The sequence below is a fragment of the Pundamilia nyererei genome, unplaced genomic scaffold, assembly GCF_000239375.1.
Source record: "Pundamilia nyererei isolate P.nyererei 1_Seehausen unplaced genomic scaffold, PunNye1.0 scaffold00042, whole genome shotgun sequence".
Classification (NCBI taxonomy): Eukaryota; Metazoa; Chordata; class Actinopteri; order Cichliformes; family Cichlidae; genus Pundamilia; species Pundamilia nyererei.
The window spans coordinates 2,662,864-2,682,712 of record NW_005187443.1 but is presented as its reverse complement, the minus strand read 5'-3'; the positions used below and the strand labels follow the sequence as shown (position 1 = coordinate 2,682,712).

General features: G+C 41.8%; 1 protein-coding gene across 4 annotated transcripts in view; it reads left to right on the top strand.

Annotated features, from left to right (window-relative positions):
* The window catches only part of plxna1b (plexin A1b), a 175,638-nt gene that overhangs the window by 146,767 nt on the left and 9,022 nt on the right, over positions 1-19,849 (top strand). For 2 of the 4 annotated variants that reach the window (XM_005731319.1, XM_013910375.1), the window contains exons 15-23: positions 90-226; positions 2,929-3,096; positions 5,897-5,990; positions 7,016-7,252; positions 9,029-9,172; positions 10,373-10,607; positions 13,739-13,881; positions 15,149-15,405; positions 17,968-18,034. In XM_005731319.1, coding sequence (XP_005731376.1) covers positions 90-226; positions 2,929-3,096; positions 5,897-5,990; positions 7,016-7,252; positions 9,029-9,172; positions 10,373-10,607; positions 13,739-13,881; positions 15,149-15,405; positions 17,968-18,034 — 1,482 coding nt within the window. Of the gene's footprint in view, positions 1-89; positions 227-2,928; positions 3,097-5,896; positions 5,991-7,015; positions 7,253-9,028; positions 9,173-10,372; positions 10,608-13,738; positions 13,888-15,148; positions 15,406-17,967; positions 18,035-19,849 lie in introns of all 4 variants that reach the window. The other 2 variants (XM_005731318.1, XM_013910374.1) reach the window with 1 other exon arrangement.

Genomic DNA, 19,849 nt, shown 5'->3' with positions numbered 1-19,849 from the left:
GGATGATTTTAACACATGTATTTGGCAGCCACAGTCCAGTCGATAAGTGACGCTTAACTTGCTCGGCCTCTGTCTGTGTCCCTCTTTAGTCCCCATATTTTTCACGAGTCCATCCTTCCACCGGGCCGCTATCTGGAGGAACAAGGATCACTATTGATGGCAGTCATCTCAACGCGGGCAGCGCTGTGTCTGTGAAGATTGGACTTCACCCCTGCCGTTTCGAGAGGTGAGTTAATCCAGAGTGCTTGGAGTATCTACAGTATATTCTTTTAGTTCAAGTGTTTCAACCTGAAGATTTTTTGGGGGGGCAGTTTACAACAAAGTCACAGAACTCTTGTTTATGTAAGGTTTTTATAGAGGCTGATTTTTCTAAGAAAATGACAGTTTAAATTTGTGTTGTGCTGCTGTGGAGGCAGGGGACCATGTTGATTAAAGCTCTCCAAACAGTGAAGAGGAACCATTTGGCCTTACCGTTTCAAGATGTTGTAACAAATGTTTGCAGATTTACTACTGATTTACTGGGTTAAAGTGTAGCTGTTTTATTTCTGCTCTTTAGACAAATAATAGCCATGTAATGCAGAATATTTTGCCTACATCTGCTACTGTTTTTTGCCAACTTTTCCCACCGTTTGCTGCGTTTAGTAATTGTAGTTATTCCCTGTTTTTAATGTATGACATTCTTCCCTGGTCAGTGCCTTCGATTTGTGCAGGACTAGCAAAAGCAGCGAGTAACAGGATGACCTGCAGTGCTGTAATTCCCAGCAGGATGACAGTGTAGCCTTTCCCAGTGAAGCCGATATCGTTGTTCACTTCTGCTGTGGATGGCTTAAGTGCATGGCCCACATTTTCTCAAAGATATGACTATAATTTAAAAGGAATGATATGGTGTTGCTGGTAATTGGTAACTTACATTTTGCTGCTTTGAACAGATGTTTGAAATATGTAATTTTTCTCCCACCTTTTTAGTTTTTGGAATGATCTTTCTCTGCTATCTTCACTTGTCACTCAGTCTGCAAGAGGTTGTGTTTGGATTTCAAGGAGAGGAGACATTGATCCAATTTGATATGACTCTAATTCCCCTAGCCAAGAACTCCATTGTTTCTTTGAGTCTCTTGCTGGCAGACTCACAAAAAACTGGGCTCTGAACTAAATCTAATCATGTATGGTGTCTGGCGGATGGCACAAGAAAACATCACAGAAAAGATTGTTGGTTCCCTAAAACAATCGCATATATACTGAAAAGGTTTATCTGATGGAAGCTTCCTTATGGAGGTTATGTTTGTCAGATAGGAAGTGGTATAGGAATACTCCTTGTTTCCACTTTTCTTGTTTCTTTGCTTTAGAGTGGTGTTTTTTTTATTGTAGTGGTTCCGTTCTCTCAGGCAACAAGTGACAGGTTAAACTAATAAGCTTGGACCCATCAAGTTCTTTTTATATCATATCAAAAGCAAAAGTAGAGGCCAATTTAAAGCTCTGTAGCACATCCCGAGAAAGGTGAACATAATAGTCTTGGCCTTTCATTCACTGAGCAGCAATAACCTTTATGGCCAAAGTAATGAACTGGTTGAGTCTATCTCTTTAATGTGTCTTTGTATTCAGTGGGGCCTCTGCTTTAATCAAAACCTATTTACCCCGAGTCACTCATCCTCTTATCTCCCTGTGCAACCCCTTTTCTTTCCTTTTTCCTTTCTGTGTCCCCTTCTGGCTTCTTTTGTGTGGCCGCAACCTTGTCAAAAATACGTACGCGGCACCACTGGCACTCTTGACAGTGACAGCGTTGTGAAAACTGTTTCCATGGAAACACAGCACTAGTGGAATGTGAAAAACCTTTTTTTTTTTCTTTCTTTTTTTCCATTCGTCCTTCAGTTTTTCCCGTCTGTCTTCATCCCCTCTTCAGCAGCATTTCCCTCTGAGGACCCTGTAAAAGGAAATAAAATAAAATTTCCTCCTGGGACAAAGACTCCCAATATGTCCGTTCTTGTTCAGTTGCCAAACCCCACCCGAAATCCCAGTAAAGACGTAAAAATGGATTTTTGTTCTTTCATCTTCTCCATCTTCTGTTTTATGTGGATTTTATTTCCACAGCGGATAGTGGGGGAGGATCTGTGTACAGATCAGCTTGCTCTTCTCATGTTCAAAATTTCATACTGTCCCACCTGCCTCCGTGTCTGCACCACTCATACGCGCAACCTTTTGCACATTCTTTGAGTGCTTTGTAGGGCGTTGGCAGACGTCGACTGACACAAAAAGCATACTTACACCCCGAGTAAGTGTTAATCTTCTGCCTGTGAACAGCATTTATATGGAAATTCACAAACCCTCTACACAGTACACTTGATCAACACACTGTGCACGTACACAGGTATGCCCACATAGGTTGCCATCCCCACCGCTTCTCTTCCAGCAGTGTCTTCCCTCGATGGGGAGGGGAAAGTGGAATGAGCCAGTGGAGTGGAGCACAAAGTTTCTGGCAGCAGCGCAAAGTTTCACAGCAGGTCACAGCTGGCTGGCTGTCTGCAAGGGAGGGAGTTACATCACACAGAGAGACAACCGGCCTGATCTGCCACTTCAGATCTGTTAGCCAGAGAAAGCAAAGGAGGGAAGGAGAGACGGACAGAGAGAGGGAGAGTGTGAGGGCTTTGAAGTACAACAGTGTATGATTCAGGCTGACGAAACCAGGGCTGGACAGACTGAAAGATGTTGGCCTTGTGGATGTATGACAGTCACCGCCGTGTCTGTGTTACAAGTAATTAAAAGGATGAACAAGAGTTTCCTTCCTGTGTAATTGTGTTTTTCTGTTTGGGGTGCCTAAAAACTCATTGTTTCCAGGAACTATTAGTATTAATCCTTAACTCAATCACTATGAGACACACCTTAGCATGTGACTTCCTTTTCTCTTGTCTTCTCTTATATCTCCCTCACTTTCAGGCGGAGCGCCAAGGAGATAGTATGTGTAACCCCAGCAGGCCAGGCCACGGGCCAGACACCTGTCATGGTGGACATAAATGCTGCTGAGCTGAGAAACCCAGAGGTCAAGTTCAGCTACACAGAAGATCCTACTATCCTGAAGATCGAGCCTGACTGGAGTATCGCCAGGTAAGGAACCAATCAGAGCTTTTCCCTGTGCTGCTTCCAGGACAACATAGTTGAACATTTTGGATTCATGTTTGTCTTTTTGTTTTTGTTTTTCTGTGTTGTATAGAAGAGCAAAGACAATGCAGTCTTATATTTGAGTTATCAATTAATTCTCATTGTTTACATAGTGTCTTCCAACCCTGAAGGTGATAAACACTGAATATTTTAGAGCACTTGTTAGAAAATGGAGGTGTATTGTCATGAGTTACTGTATTTTTAATGTTTTGCTCACTCGTTCATATGGCGAACTATCAAACATTCACTGTATAATGCATCAGCATATCATGTGATGATTTCCTTATCTATAATTTATATCAATACAGTGTTTTATCTGCAATTCTGCTTGATGAACCTAGAGCTACAGAACAAAACAAATACAAACGCATGAATACATTATTAATCACCGGTGATGACTAGAGCAAATTATTGGCTTTTTTTCAACTACTCTGAAATGTGAACTTTGTGGAGAGCGTATTCCCTCACCGTTGTCACACTTGTTTTACTTTTCTAAACATATTATTTATTCAGTTTATCTTTATGTTTCTAAAGCAAATCTTTGAGAGCAGGAACAGCAGTCAAGGAGACTCCTGATGCAGTGCTGCTAGTTGATGAGCTGCAGCAGAGATGTATCTGTAAATATTACTTGACTTACTGAAATGAGTCTACATAGCCACAGGAAGATTTCCTCTTCAAACACAAGCTGTGTTGTGGAGAGAGAGGGGGGAAAAAAGCGTCCACATGCTAATGGGCTTACTAGCATGACCTAGAAACTCCCATACTTCTCAGCTGAGAAATGAAGCCAGCAAACACACCAAAACACACTCACACTGTTGACTCTCTCATTTACTTCAAACGTACTGTAGTGGTTCCAATTATTTTGTCACATGTGTAAGTTTTGGTAGGTGTTTTCCTGCTGCTTTTACTTAAAATGACTAAATAAAAGTTCATTTACAGCTCTGAAAACATGTTCAAAAGTAAATCCTGAATGAAAAACCAATAAACATTGCATGTCATAATCTAAACACAGTTGCTCCAAGATGCTCAGCAAGTTAAATAATGTTCGCCTTTCGTTCAGATTTGTCAGTATTAAGTTGTTTTTCAAAAGTAACTGTACTTTGTGCAGACAGTTCACATAAAAAGCTTTTCAGGATAAGGCATAGTAAATTATCTTATATCTCAGATATTTATTTTGAAGTATCAGCTCTTACTCCACTTCTTACTTCTAAATCTTTCATCATGTGAAACAGGTGTGAGTGGAAAAAGAGTCTAATTTGGAGTGGAATGAATGAAAGGTTGAGGATAGGAGAAGGCACTGTCGTCAGCCTTGGGGCTAAATAACCTTAACAATCGGCTTGTGTTTGGTGTTTCAGTCAGTGCTCCCAGAGTAGGAGTCGCATGCTTCTCTGGGCCATTTGTGTTTTTCGTTTATTTATTTATTTATTTATTTATTTATCAAGCTATGCTGTCGCTGTGTCCCCTTTGGTGACCCTCTTCCTGGAGCTCTTGCAAAGAGTGCTCATTCTCACAAATTTGACTACAGAGTTTTTTGTTCTCACTCTTTCAGGAGGAGTTTCTTGGATTAACCGCACACATACATGGCTTTGCAGCAGTTGCAGGACACTACAGGATGTTTACACAGAGTAGGACAGTGTACACAGTACATCATGTAGTTTGCGCTATATCTATGGAAATGATGATCCTCATAGAAATAGTCTTACCGCAGACGGACTTTTTTGCGTTGCCTTATACCTCGACAACAGAATTTTTTGTTCTTCCATCAACACGTGAAACTAACTGTAAAACATAAAAATAACTTTGCCCACTTTTTACAGCAGACACTGTTCAGCCTCATTTAGTACCTTTAAGTCTCTGAAAAGCGGTAAACTTTCTCCCCTCAGGCAGTTTTCTCGTCCTCCTAGCTCCTCAAGCCCCATCACCCTCTGAGGGATAGTGTTACTTCAGGCCCCGAGACTGCCCTCACCTCCATACCTGCACTTGCTTCCTGTTCAACAGTTTCACTTAAACAGTGCTGTGGCACTTCTTTTTTTTGAGTCCTAGCCTTTTGCAAAATGTGTGAAATATGATTGAGTATATGATTTGTATTTTTATGCGTGTGTCTTTGTGTACACACAATAGCTGTGTGTTGCTTCTCTACTCCAGCTTTCTATGCTAGTTGTATGCTAACTTATTTAGCTCCTGTCAGAACACCTCACATCAGATAAAGTTCAGCATCGCAGGCCAGCAGAGGCTGACGAGAAGGCATTGTAGGGGAATAGGCCCCACACCCGTATTAGCCATGTCCCTACTATTCAGCGTCACATAGATCTGAATAGGTCACAGGTGTAAAGGTTACAGAAAATGTCAGATCACTGACACTGTTGCTTTGCCATGTATATCTCATACCGCTTTGCAGTTTCGGTACACTCTGAAAACGTCCCCTGGGTCTCAGGCTGGTATTGGGAGGCCAGAAGCTTCAGGTTCTCATGCGTAATGCTACAAAGTTACCTGTTCTTTACTGCAGCCTGTGTAGCTGTTTAAACACACTTTGAACAGCAGAGAAATCATTTCCTTAAAGTCAGCCTCCATGATTAAGTGAGTGAAAGACTACAGCAGGAGTGACTATGTGGCAAATGGCGAATCACCAACTGGAGGGCACTCTTTGCTCCCACAGAGAATGTATTATATTTTTATTGGTTGTTTGTTTTCTCCTTTTGTCTTGATTAACTTTATGTTCATCTTTCTTTTCTTTTCTTTTTTTTAGTGGAGGAACCAAGTTGACCATTACTGGAACTAATCTGGCCACCATCAAGGAGCCGAAAATGAGAGCCAAGTACGGAGCTGCCAAGTCGGAAAATGTGAGTGCTTGGACACCTGTAAACACTTTATTTCACATTATAAATGCATTGATTGGACAAGTAAGGTGGACTAAAGCCCATATAGACTGCAGGTCTCTCATTCACACTGTCTTGATGCTGGCTCCCTCTCCTTATCCATGAAAAAAAGGTGATAACGCGCGCACACACACTCCTGGGACACAGACTCACACACCTGACCCATCGGTCAACCAGCCAAGGGCCCATTTTCTGTTTGTTTTTGATGTTGAATTTCCTTTTAGCAGTTTAACCTTTGAAATGTCAACCAGCAATAAAGTAGCTCTGGCAAATCCCCCTCTCTTCACCTAGCACCATGGGGCTTAGCTAACCTTTTTCCCACTCCCACTCTTAGCTAAAAGTAAAAATATCCATTGTTGTTCCCTTGTCTCACCTCTCTGCAACCATTTTTATTTTTCTTGGTTAATGCATCTATTGATCTATAAAAACAGTTGTGCTTTATGTCTTGCCTCCAGCTTCAGTATGCGTCATATGGCACATAATGCATGGCTATGACATGCTGCGTTATCAGCAAAGGTCTCTCTTGCTGTATTGTGTTATCAGCTCCAGGTTGACCTCTCCAGATTCTCTGCCATTACAGTCTAATTTGTTCTACGGTGACTGATTTAAGTGTCGTGCCCCGCGGCAAATTTCCAGATGATATCAACACTGATTACAACACTGATGTTATTAAACCAGCCTCTTCCTCATTATGTTATTACTGAGACACTTAATCACTCACACCATATACCTGTGTTTTAGCTCTTATAAATATTATTGATTACGCTTGAATTAACATATGTTTTATTCAAAGATTAAAACAATTACCTGTTTTAATTTCATTCCAAAATGGCATTTTAAACAAAGTAGAAAGGTTGTTAAATAGGAAATAAATCACCCTCTCAATCTGAACTTCTTCTCATTTTCTTTGGTTTTTTCTCCTTTTACTTTTTTCCTCCTGCATTCCTAATTTATTCATCACCTGTCCCCACTCTATGTTCTCTTACCAGAATTGTACGGTCCTCAACAACACCGTAATGGTGTGTCTGGCGCCCTCTGTGGCTGGATCTGACAAGGGCTTCTCGGATGTGGGCAGCAGTCCTGATGAGATTGGCTTTGTCATGGATGACGTGCGCTCTTTGCTGGTGGTAAACGAGACTTTTAGCTACCACCCGGACCCTGTGTTTGAACCTCTGAGCCCCACCGGCATGCTGGAGCTGAAGCCCAGCTCACCACTCATACTCAAGGTAAATTGCCTTGTGCTCTTAGCATTGATCTGTTTTGGCCTTGTTCAGCCTGACTTTACTTTACATCCATCACATTCTTTGTCTTTTTATTCTTGACTTTACTCTTGACTTTTTTTTTTCTTTTTTCCACTAAACCCTTTGTCTTCTTTATGCCTCTTTTTGTTCTTGAGTCATTCTAAGAATGTTTTCTATCTTGTTTTAGCCTCATCGGTCTCTTCTTGCATCACTTTCTTTGTGCCTGTGTCTCCTCTTTCACATAGTTTACCTGGAATGGGTGGAGAAATATGTTATGAATTGAGTTTGTAATTATTTAATATTAAAGCTTTTTACGAAAGGTTACCCTTTAAAGGTGAGGGATTAATGTGCCCATATCCCAGGACTCGAGGATAAAAGGTTAGTTGAGTGCTGGCATTCACTTGACATACAAGAAAACAGTAACGGCAGATACATGTAGCAGTGTGCTAGTAATATCGAGTATTGTCAACAGTGTTAACAAATCAATCTCTCAAATAGATATTGAAAAAATATAACCAGATGCCTCCCAGTCAGCTTCCAGTGCAGCTGATAAGACACTGATGTGCATTTGAGGTGATTTGCTCCAGACATTTCTGTATAGGCTCTTCCCTTTCGCCTTTTTCTCGCGTTTCTTTCAACACGTCGTTCTTTTACATGTGTCAGCTTCGAGAGATGTGATTTCTCCACCTGCTGTCTCCATTGGGTTTTAGAGACATTTTTAAAAAAAAGAGTTGCTTTTAAGTTGCTTTTCAAAATCAGTTGCAAAGGGAAATAATGTTTATAAAGTGGGCCCATGCATTGCTGTGCCACCTGCGCAGATTTTATACGATAACTTCTAAAGAGAGACTTCATAGACATGTTTACTCTAAGCCATAGAGGCAGCGCGCATTTGAATCCAGAGCGAATTTACCCCTCCCACTTATGCTGCCTTTTGTCATGTCACCTCTCCCCTTGAACTTCAAAGGCTTTCAGGAACGAGGGAGGAAATTATCACGCAATTTCATGGAAAACTAAAACCTTTTTTCTCTCAGCCAATCTGGGTGGAGTTTTAGAATTAAGACTCATGAGTCTCTCCTCTGTAACTTTAAATATCACCATAATGAAATGCTCTGATTGCCTTGCCATGCTCCCGGTTCAAAAAGGAAAAAAGAAGCTGCAGAAATAAGCTGCAAAGAAATGGCATCCTATTAAATAATTCCAGACAAATTAGAAGTCCATCAAAACTTTCCAGCAATTAATTCCCCCTCTTTGGAAAGCATGGAGAGCATGAGGAAGGGTAGGTGAAGATGGCACAGAAGCAAAGCAGAGATTTATTTACTGGACTCAATACTTTTAATGCAACCAACACATTTTTTTGAGTCTTTCGACAGCTCGCTGTGATGTAAGCCTTCAGCTGAATAAATGAAAAAACACCACGAGTGTTAGTGTGTTAGATTAAAGGAAAACAGGTTGGGACCTCACAAAAATCACAGTAATAGTCATATTTGCAGACAGTTTAACTCGTGATTTTAGTTGGTTTCTCTGAGAGGTATTATCTGGCAGCATCAGAAGTGCTGTTGCTATGGTTACCTACATTTTACAGCACCTTGCACATCGGGCAGTGGATGAACTGTTGACATATACCTCGGAGCCAATCAGAGACAAGTGTTTGTTTTACCGTGGTCATGGCTCCAACTATGTTGCTTTTGTATAGTTTCTCTGTTTATATCAACCACCATAGACTTGACTGTGTGTAAGTAACATAAGTGTGTCTGTTTCCAGGGTCGTAACCTAATTCCTGCAGCCCCAGGAAATGCTAAGCTGAACTACACAGTGCTGATCGGGGAGACGCCCTGCATTCTCACCCTGTCTGAGAGCCAGCTGCTCTGCGAATGGCCTAATCTGACCGGAGAACACAAAGTCACTGTGAGTGAAACTTCAGGTCTATCTACATTTCTGTAATGTTTTCCGTTTGCGTGCTGTGTCTCTCTCTTCCACCCCTGACTTATCACAATCTGAGCAGATCACTGTGTCATTCAGGTTTAAGGATTTGGCTTTACAAAACCTGAACATCATCTCTCTCTAAGTTATATTGATCCTGTGTTAAATACCTGTTATTTCATCAACCTGCTTCATTTAGGGTTTGTTTGTTTTTTGTAATTCATTCCATTGCTGGTGCATCTGGCTTTCACATTTCTCCTATTTTCCGCTGCAGCCCCTGTTCCCTCTGCTGTTTCCACTGTGCCTATTCATCACCCTTCTTTAATGTCAATCCACTTCCTGCCTTTTTATTCATTCATCTCATTCTTTCTTCCCCACCCATCAGACTTAAATCTCTTCAATTACTCTAGATTTCCTTTACCCATTCATATAGCTGCAAGCAGATGAACACACGTATCCCTTCTCTTATACGCTGGCAGCATTTGCAACTGTATTTATGTCTTAGAGGCTTTTGATCAGTCTGGTTTTGGCTGGCATCCTCCTTCAGATTTCAATAGTATTGATATTCAATAGAAACCAAAAAATGCCTAGTGGGTGTGATAGGTCTGTCTATTTTTACCCTTCTCTATTTGCTATTTCATAGACTTAAGCCAGTTAAAGATGAAATAAAAGGAGGATAAAGAAGAGGAAAAGAAACCTATCCAAATGTTGTTGGGTTTTTAAATTCCCATTTTCTGTCAGCAAGAACTGTGTGTGTGTGTGTGTGTGTCTAAAGCTATATGTTCTTTTGCTCATTCCCAAAAAAATTGTCTCAAAGCACAGATATGACAGACATGTAAAGAGTTTTGGGGGATTTTAGCCTGCCCTTGGCTTTACTTAGCACAACTTACTTTGCCAACATAAAATTTGAAATACATTTTAATTGTATCGTAGGGCTAAAATCATCATGTGGGATACATTTGTGATTGTTTCAGTTACACAGTGCGAGAGTCATACATAGCTCCTCAAACCTGTAACACAGCTAATTTATTTCTTAGCTGATAAAAAGAAAAGTAGTTTGCAGCATCTCTCTTTCACATACTGTCCCAACCAATCTGCTTTTGTTCTGAGTAAGTGTGTCCTGTCTGTCATGCGCCTGCTCTCCAGGCAAAATAGTATACTCCTCTGAATGTGTCTATTTCGTAGGTGCGTGTTGGAGGCTTTGAATACTCACCAGGGACACTGCAGATCTACTCAGACAGCCTTCTCACCCTGCCTGCCATCATTGGTATTGGAGGAGGAGGTGGACTGCTCCTGCTGGTTATCATTGTGGTTTTGATTGCTTATAAGAGGAAGTCGCGGGATGCCGACCGCACTCTAAAGCGATTACAGCTGCAGATGGACAACCTGGAGTCTAGGGTGGCCCTTGAGTGCAAGGAAGGTGAGTCCAAACAAAACCTGTGTGTCAGGGGTGTGATGCTAGCCACTCAAAACGAGAAATCCCACTTTTATTATGTTGGTATTTCCTTGTTTCTTTCTATTTCTCTTCCCACGTACTTCTCTCATCTTTCTTCACAAATAACTCCCATGCCCCCAAATCTCTCCCACACTGCAGCTTACCTAAAAAGCTGAACAACTTCCATTCAGTAGTCCTATCCATTTCTCTCTCCCGCTCTCTATTTCCCCCTCACTCTCACTGCCAACTGTCCCTCCGCTGTTAGGTGGCAGCGGTGCGTGTGTGTGTGTGTGTATGCGCGAGCTTGGGTATTGGTGTGTTTCCAGAGGACTACTTTGATCTGAGCCAGCCACCAGATGTTGGCTCTCCACCCCATGAGAGAGCTGCCTGGCTGGCCTCGCTACCATCCACACTGAGAGGGGGAGGGCTAGATGGAGGTTAGATAGAGACAGGGCACAGAAGTGTGAGATTGTAAGGAAGGAGTGGTTTGGCAACTGCTGAACCGGGGGGAGAGATGGAGAGAAACTTACACACCAATACATTAGCATATATTCATTTGGCTGGAGACGGCATGGATTGAGTGAGAAGCTGCTGATGCTGTTGTGGGTTTGTCTGGCAGGAGAGAGAGAAAAGCAGATGGGGAGAAAGGGAAGGGGAATACTGATAACTCTGATCATTGCAATGCGTTTGAATTTGAGATCACTTCACTTGTTGCATTTCTTTAGTGAATGTCAAATATAGTAGGTATGTCATAAATTTATTTGTTACTCATTCCACTGACTTGTTGTGCTTTTATTAAATATAAAAATATAAATTTTCATTCAGAGGTCAGTTGCATTTTTATAATGTCAAGGGAGATTTAATACCACACCTGAATATCTGGATAAAGTACATGTGGCCAAGTTGCATTGTGGGTCATGTAGGAGCCAGGTCTTAATGTAAAAAAGGAAAAAAACCAAAAAAAAGATTGGTACGCAATAGCTTTATTTATGCTGATTTATGATAATTGATTTACTGTGGCCACAACCTGGGATTATCTGATTAGTTTCCTTGAGTCTTAACTGTCAGTCATCTGTTCAGAGGATGATTTTGTGGTTTGTTTGTTTTTTGCGTGCTATTCCTTCATCTCACCCGATGCTCGCGTCTTTACGTCCTGCTCTTTTGCAACTACCTCCAATCACACAGACCTAAACTCACATTGCAGGTCATACTGTGATTGGCTGGGGTGTGTAGAAGTGAGTCCATGTGCCCTGACCCCGTCTGTCCCTCTCTGTCAGTACTGTCTGGAAGACAAGAGGGCAGATTTGGAGTGGGAGGAGAGTGAGGGAGATAAATATGGCAAAGAAGTCATGGGAGTAGATGGGAGGCAGAAGAAGAAGAAATGGACAGGAAGATTATGCAAGGAGTGGGAAAATGAAGAGAAGAGAAAAGAAATATCGGAGAACAAATTTCAAAATGGAGAGTGTGTGTGCTTGGATGGGAAGATGGAGGATGCTAGATAAATATGTAGTGGCAGACGGAGCTGGGTGGACAAATAAGAGGACAACATGGAGAGAAGGGACTATTTGAGATGAATAAGGAATGATGGAAATAAAGTCCTTCTATCAAGAAAGGCTTAGCCAGGACATCAACTAAAACATTATAGGCTTGCAAAGAGAGTTGTGTAGAATAATGCTGAGAGGTGGAGAAGGAAACTAAACGGATAAATGAGAGAAAGATGGAAGGATGTAGTTAAGAGGAGGTAACCATAAGGGGGAGAAAGGTGACCTCTAAGATGTCACTTTGAAAGGAGGAAGGGAGGGAGAAAAGAGATTAGAAGAGAGGGACAGGGTGACACAAGCCATCTGTTAGTCTGGGCTTTGCTTCGTTATTTGTTTGAGTTGTGTTTCCATGTGTTAGTGTATTTTGGATGATGCTATATGGCGCACACACACACACAGAGCTGTGCTAATAGAACCATATAGCTGTATATTTTCTACCTCAAGGGAGTTTTATGTTTATAAAATAGATTTGGGGCAGTCCACCAAAACCATTAGCTGTATACACTACACATGTGATGTGTGAGAGAATGGATTTGATCCCATATTTTCCCTCTAGATGTGGCTCGTGAAGCCAGTGGAGTATACAGAATGGGGTCAGAACACACACTTTGTGGGAATGGAAAAGTGTGAAAACATTGACATGTGCGTTCACATAAATCATCTGGGCACAAGGTTATGTGTTCAGCTGTGGGGTACAACAGAAAAACTGTGTGTGTGTGGGTGTGTGCGGGAATACAAGCATGAGAGGTGGCGGTGTATAATGTGTGTGTACTCACAGGCTTGCCATGTGTGCAACTGCATCCTGAACTCCCCTCCAGCCACTGAGCAGCTCCAGAATACTTTCTCTATCAGCCATCTCTCCCTCTCTCTTTCTTTGCACTCTTAGCACAGAGTGATCCCATAAGGCTGCTTTTCACTGCTGCTCTTTGAGACACCTCCACCTTCTCTTCATATCATCCATGTTCCTTTTTTCTGTTCCTCCTCAGGAATGTTTCCAAACATCAGATTGATGGCATGACAAGCCAAGATCTTAAGTGTGATTATTTTGAAAACTATGGTTCTCTTTTCTGCATGTTTTTCCCCAATTTTTGACTATTTAAAAATATAAATTGAAAGTATTTAACATAGTAATAAACACCTTTAAATCTTTAATGCCCAGCTTTACCCCTTAGTAGTTTTTTTGTTTGTTTTTTATCGTTTTTATCCAATTTGACCCCATCCAGTACTTAATAAATACCAATCAGAATGTCTCAGTTTTCCAGGAAAATGCTTCTGCAATGTTTTTGCAGATGAACAGATGTATTTTACATCTATTAAGCAGTGGTTGTTTTGGGATATATAAGAAAGAAGTGTGACAAGTCATAGTCATTAAGTGTGTTTAAATGAGCCCTTTGTGTTGTGCTAGTGCTGACAATGCTAAACACTGCACAGAGCACCACTTCCAACTAAATGTGTCATCAAAATCAACTAAACAGTCTTGTATATGGCAGTCTGCTCTTTATTTCATCTTGAGAAATGTGTCTCTCTTTTGGAACTTAAAATACATTTGTAAGCATTTCCCGTTTCTTTTCTCAGCCTTTGCAGAATTGCAGACGGACATCCATGAGCTCACTCAGGAGCTGGATGGAGCAGGAATCCCCTTCCTGGACTACCGCACCTATGCCATGAGGGTCCTCTTTCCTGGGATTGAGGACCACCCTGTTCTCAAGGAGATGGAGGTACGGGTCAGTAGAGAGCACCCTGCACACACACAAACACAGGATGAGGGAATGTTTCATAGATTTCATGTAGGTGAGATTTGAAAATCATGTTAGAGGTAGGCAATCTGAATCCAAACCTTCTAAAACTGCATCTTAGTCCAAGATATCAGACAGAAGGGTTCAAGTCCAAACTCTCAGGACAAACTCTAGTTTTGTGGCTGTTTTGAGGGGCAATGTCTGAGCTCCACTAAGACTCCGCACAAGTGATAGATTGCCTCTACAGTACTGAGCCTGTTTGAGGCTCCTGAAAAAGCAGTGTTCACATGTTCAATAAAACACACTCCGCTCTACTATTGTTCGTTTCTCAAGAGGAAACACTCTATTACTAACATGAACTCAAGCGCTGTGGACACTGTAATGCAAGATGCACCTGTACCACTGTCATTTCTCTGTACATTACAGTATCACGCACGCATTTACCTGGAAAATGCATGCATGGTGCACTGACATGCACATAAGGTTATGACTACAGAGACAAGCTTTAGAGGAATTCACTATCTGCTTGTGCTATCAACTGTATTCCAAAGGGATAGTGTAGCGCAACATTGGATTTTCATTTGGATGGCCCAGGCAATCACAAGCCACAATAGTGCGCTAGCAGGCAGATCAATTTCTTATTACTGCCTAAAGCTCACATTCTTACTTCAAGCCTCACTTTCTTTACCTGAGAAGGGGAGGCCTGCCAGTTACGTTGAGAGGAGAAGAGGGAAAAGGGATGACAGTGAGGGTTGTAGGATAGAGAGAACTGGTTCAACAGTAGGCAGGTTTTCAAAGCTGCAATGTGCCGTTTCCTACATGCATGTGGAAAATATAAGAGTATTGACATGATTATGCATGGAGAGAAAATAGAGCACATGTGGCTCTTTATTCATGTCATTTGATAAATCCTGTTTTAAAACATACTCATGAATCCATTGCACAGCTATAACTCACAACCAGTTCATCATATTTTCAATCTTTTCAAGTCTCTTTATCTAATTTTCCCCTATATCGCTATCTTTGATCTTTCTTTACTCTTTTCTACCAACCTTCTACCTTCCCTTTCCTTCTTCGTTGTCTTCTTCTCCTCTGTGAATTGTATGCTTCCTTAAACCTACCGTGATCACCTCCATTCACTTTATCTTCTCCTTGTCCAACAATTGACTTCCTCTCTTTTCTTTATTCAACACTCCTTCTTCTCCCAATTCTCCTTCCCCTTCATCACCTCCGTCCCCTTCTCCTTCAGGTACCCGCCAATGTGGAGAAGGCCCTGACGTTGTTTGGCCAGCTACTCACCAAAAAGCACTTTCTGTTGACCTTCATTCGCACATTGGAAGCACAGAGGTCCTTCTCTATGCGAGACAGGGGCAACGTGGCCTCCCTCATCATGACAGCACTGCAAGGAGAGATGGAGTATGCCACCGGTGTCCTCAAACAGCTCCTGTCTGACCTCATTGACAAAAACCTGGAAAGCAAGAACCACCCAAAGCTCTTACTCAGGAGGTACAAAAAGCAGGAAATAAGAAGGGGAGGGAAAGGGCTAAAACCTGGCTTTGGGGAAAAAAACATGCCACACGTGCACCAGTTAGTTGCAGGTTCGGGTTTGAGGAAATGCATTTGTGCGTGTGTGTTTTCAGGTATTTTTCCTTTTTATTATATTCGCTGTGTTGGGATGTTCTTGACAGGAAGCACCCTAACAAAAAACCCTGACTAATTATATTAAATTCAACAAAAAATAAGGGAAAAAAGTGGTGTTAATTTTTCATTTCGTCATGTCAGTGCTGCTGCACATTCAAATAATCCACGTAATTAGACCTGTTGTAGCATTAAAAAGGGAAGAGGAGAACATGAACATATATTCTTTGTCAGAGTATCGAGTGATGTATTTTTTCAGTTTGCGGCTGAAGTTATGAGGGAGGAAGGCAGGGGACAGTGACTGCAGCTTTTAGAGGCCTGTGTGACGTTACCTCCTCTCTATTTCTCAACCCTGTCCCTGTCAGAGAGGATTACACCCCTGAGCACACATACAGTCCCACTGGAGCCACAGTCAGACATACTGCTCTCTCATTTCTCACAAACACACAGAGAAAGATGAAGAGGGGGGGAAAATACAAGAGATGCAGGGGATGCAAAGAGGGAGAGGAGGATTTACAAGAGTTGGTGTGAAGAGTAAAGAGAGAAGGATTTGGTAGGGAAAGGGGAAAGTAAGAAACAGGGGAAGGCAAAAATGAGATGTGAAACGGGAAAAGGTAGCAAGATAAAAGTGGCTGAAGTAAAAGAAGGTAGTGAAATAGTGATTGACAGAAAAAGAGGGCAAGTGGCTGGAGGGAGACTTGAGCTACAAGGAAATTGATGAAGGGTGAAACATATAGAGGAGAGATGGTAAAGAGGGAGAAAGAACAGGGAAGGGTAGTACAGAGGAGATAGGCAGAGGGAGAAAAGAGAAGGAAAATGAGCTACTGCTGACAGCCGAGCAGAAAAGGATACACATATTTAAGGAAAGACACAATTGGAGAAATGGCCTGTCTCCAAATAAATTGGAATTAGACATTAAATGATAAAAAAAAGTTACATTTTTTTTCTTCTCCTACTCCTCGGAGAGATATTTAATTAAAAATCTAATCAAATAAATGACTCTCAGCCAGCGTGCCTGTGTGAAGTCTTTTCCAATCCCCTCTTGGGGCGTATGGTCACAACACGCTCTCCCTGTTAACTACACTTGCCTCAGGAGTCGGTGTTAATAAGCTCTGCAATTGTTGCACATGGTTCACCCTGTTTAGGTCTTTTTAGTCAATAGATAGATGTAAAAGTCCTCTCCCATGGGGATCTCCACCTCCTTTGATGAAATTATACTTTTGCATTGGGTGCAGTTGTTTTGTATACTGTGCGTTGAGATTCATTGTCTGTGTGCAGCTGGCAAAAACACAAATGCGTCATCGCTTATTCCCGTACGACGTGTTCAAAAATGATGTTCAGGGGCATAGATTAGAAGTTACCAGTGGACGTCACGTGCTCAGAAACGGGGTTTGTCCCGGTTTATTCACTCGTTATGTTTTCTGTACCTGCGTTCTCCGCTGCCTCATCATTCATTCTCTATTTTGCTGACAGGCATGAAAAAGAAAAAATGCTCTGCATCCATTCAGTAAATCCAACAGTCAAACAGGAAGGTTTGAGGAAGCGTAGGAGTACGTGTCTCATTTGTGCTACAGGCCTTTATTGGTTTTTACTACTACATTGGCCTAGTTTCCAGAGTTTCCTCTTTTCTGTCTTACTATTTATTGGGCATGAAAATTTTTCAGCATAATGTAGCTGTCTTCACATTTCACCCATTGGGCCGTCCTAATGACCGAACGACTAATATTTGCGATAAGTATTGGAACGTGGCCCAGTTAGATAACCTAGTAACACAGGTGTACCCCACGTCTATATAAGAGAAAACAAGTGTTTCTAATGTGAAAAGCAGGAAAGTGTGGCGGTAACACAGAGAAAGATTTTTATTTTTATTTTTATTTGCCCCCCCCCACTGTTTCCACCCACATACCTAGAGTGCCGGTTTAGACACAATTAGACACAATAAGTCATTTAATTGCTTGGTTTTCATTTCATGCACTTGTTGCTCACGTGTTTGCTTGACACATGCACGTGCGGAGGTTCCCCTCATTACATGGCAGGTTTGTGATTAACGAGAGAAGTTAGCGAGTTATACTAATTGCTGTATTTTTAATGAAGATTAGTGGGTTTGCCTAGAGGTAGTGTGAAGAGGGGATGGAGCAATGTAAGAAACTGAAGGATTTGCTTTCTTACATTATCTTTTTCTTTGGTTGTCTGAAGATTAACTGCATGAAGACTGATAATGTCATGTAGTGTCTTTGACATGCAAGCGTGTTTCAAATGTTTGTTTTTTTGACCATAGATTATAACCAGGCAGTCCAAGATGCCAAAACCTCCTCATACAGAGACTTTACGCTCCACTTGTGGCACATACTACTGTCTTTTATTTCCAGTTCACCCTTCACCCATTACCCTCTCCTTTCTCTCTCCCATTTTCTTTCATCGGTCTCCCAGGACGGAGTCGGTTGCTGAGAAGATGCTCACCAACTGGTTCACCTTCCTGCTTTACAAGTTCCTCAAGGTAAAACTGTCCCAGAGGCGCACACACACAGATACACACAATTGCAGAAGCAACAGCATCACCACTGGTGTTTGAGAATTGAAAAATGTCTCACTAACAAGCGCACACATTCACAGCTGCAGCATTAGATAAGGCAGAGGCAGCAGGGTTCCTATTCCTTACCTCTGCGTTTCATGTGGTAAATTCTTCTTTCTACCAGTTGAGGGATCTGCAGAGTCTGAAGCACTGTTCAGACACAGCTGGCCATGTTGGTTTGATCACCGTAGACTGTCGCACTAACCTGTCCTTTCTTTGTCCCAAGCTTGATTCTTTTAGAGCCAGGAAAGTGTCTGTGCGTGTATGCATGGCTGTGTGTCTGGATGGCTCTTCAGACAGTTGGGGCTTATCAAAACAGGAAGCCACACATCTTACACAATTGCATTCTCTTATTTCTCTTCTGTCTGTCTTTTTGAAATCCTCTCTCTGATTTCATATCACAGGGACTCACTATAGCTTAAAATGTGATAAATTCTTGCTTCCACACACACATTCTCAGCTTTCAAACATTGCTGCAGCTAATCAGTTAGCAGCGGGGCCTTAAACCCCCGCCAGGGCAGGCATTCTGGTGGACAAGAAACCAGCCAAGCCCTCAGGGATCCCAGTTAGCATCTGTGTATGCGAGTGTGTCCGTTCTGGTTGTGCACGCATGTGTGTCTTGGCTCCAAATTAGAGACTGGACGGCGAGAGTGTGGTTCAGTAAAAGGGGAGTGGGTTATCAGAAAAGCTGTTAGGGATTTTTTCAGCAGCTGTGTTTATGAACTTTAGTGGAGACAAAAATAACAGAGAAACAATTTTTAAAAAAAAAGCAAAAACACGGAAGATTGTGGAAAGAAAATGGTTAAAAAGAGGGCAGAGGTGTTTTTGGAGGGTTTAAAGGGCGTGTAGGGAAATATGGGTGGGGGGATGAGTACTGAAGTAAAGAGTTTCTGTAGCTAGCAGCAAGATTAAGCCTCGCTTTCATCCAACCTTTGCAGTTTAATGCCTTTCTTTCTCCTATGTTTTTGGGAGTAACATGAAAGAAAGGCCTGGAACAATTTCAGAGTTCAGCCAGGTGTAAATAGAGATGGGTAAAGGTCAAGTACCTGTTCAAAGAGATAGAGCTTTAACCTACGAAACGAACAAGAGATAGGAAAACAAATCCTTTTATCCATTACCCTATTCTAAGCATTCACTTGTTCTGTGTTGCACAAGCTTGTGTGGGATCACATGGTCACTTTATTCTGCTTTAGAGAGAATTTTAGACGAATTATAAAATGTGATTGCTTTAGATTAATTCAATGAACAAATGGCATATATTATAATTAATTTAACAGGACACTGAAGTCAAAAACACTGTAGCGCAGCAAAATGTCTGCGCGACACAATGCTTTTAGAAACGTATAGCATCAGTGCTGCTTTTCCTCACTGGCACCATTTGAAGGAGACAGAAGGACTGAGACGCAGCGCAGAGCTGGTTTGTATGCTGCTAGACAGAGAGGACGTCTGCCAGTGTGCTGTGTTTTCACCATAGGAGGCAGGCAGTGCTAGATTATCCCACAGAGTTCATCTGACAGCTCACCAAGATGACTGACTGGCGTTGATGCATGAACATGTCCAATGAAGCTCGGAGGGCAGCACTTGCAATATTCGGCTCTGCCTCAAGGCACAAAGCTGCAGACAGAAAATGTGAATCACTGGTTAAAAAGCACTAATGTGAACATTATCACACCATGAACGCTTTTAAATACACACACACACACACACACACACACACACACACACACACACACACACACA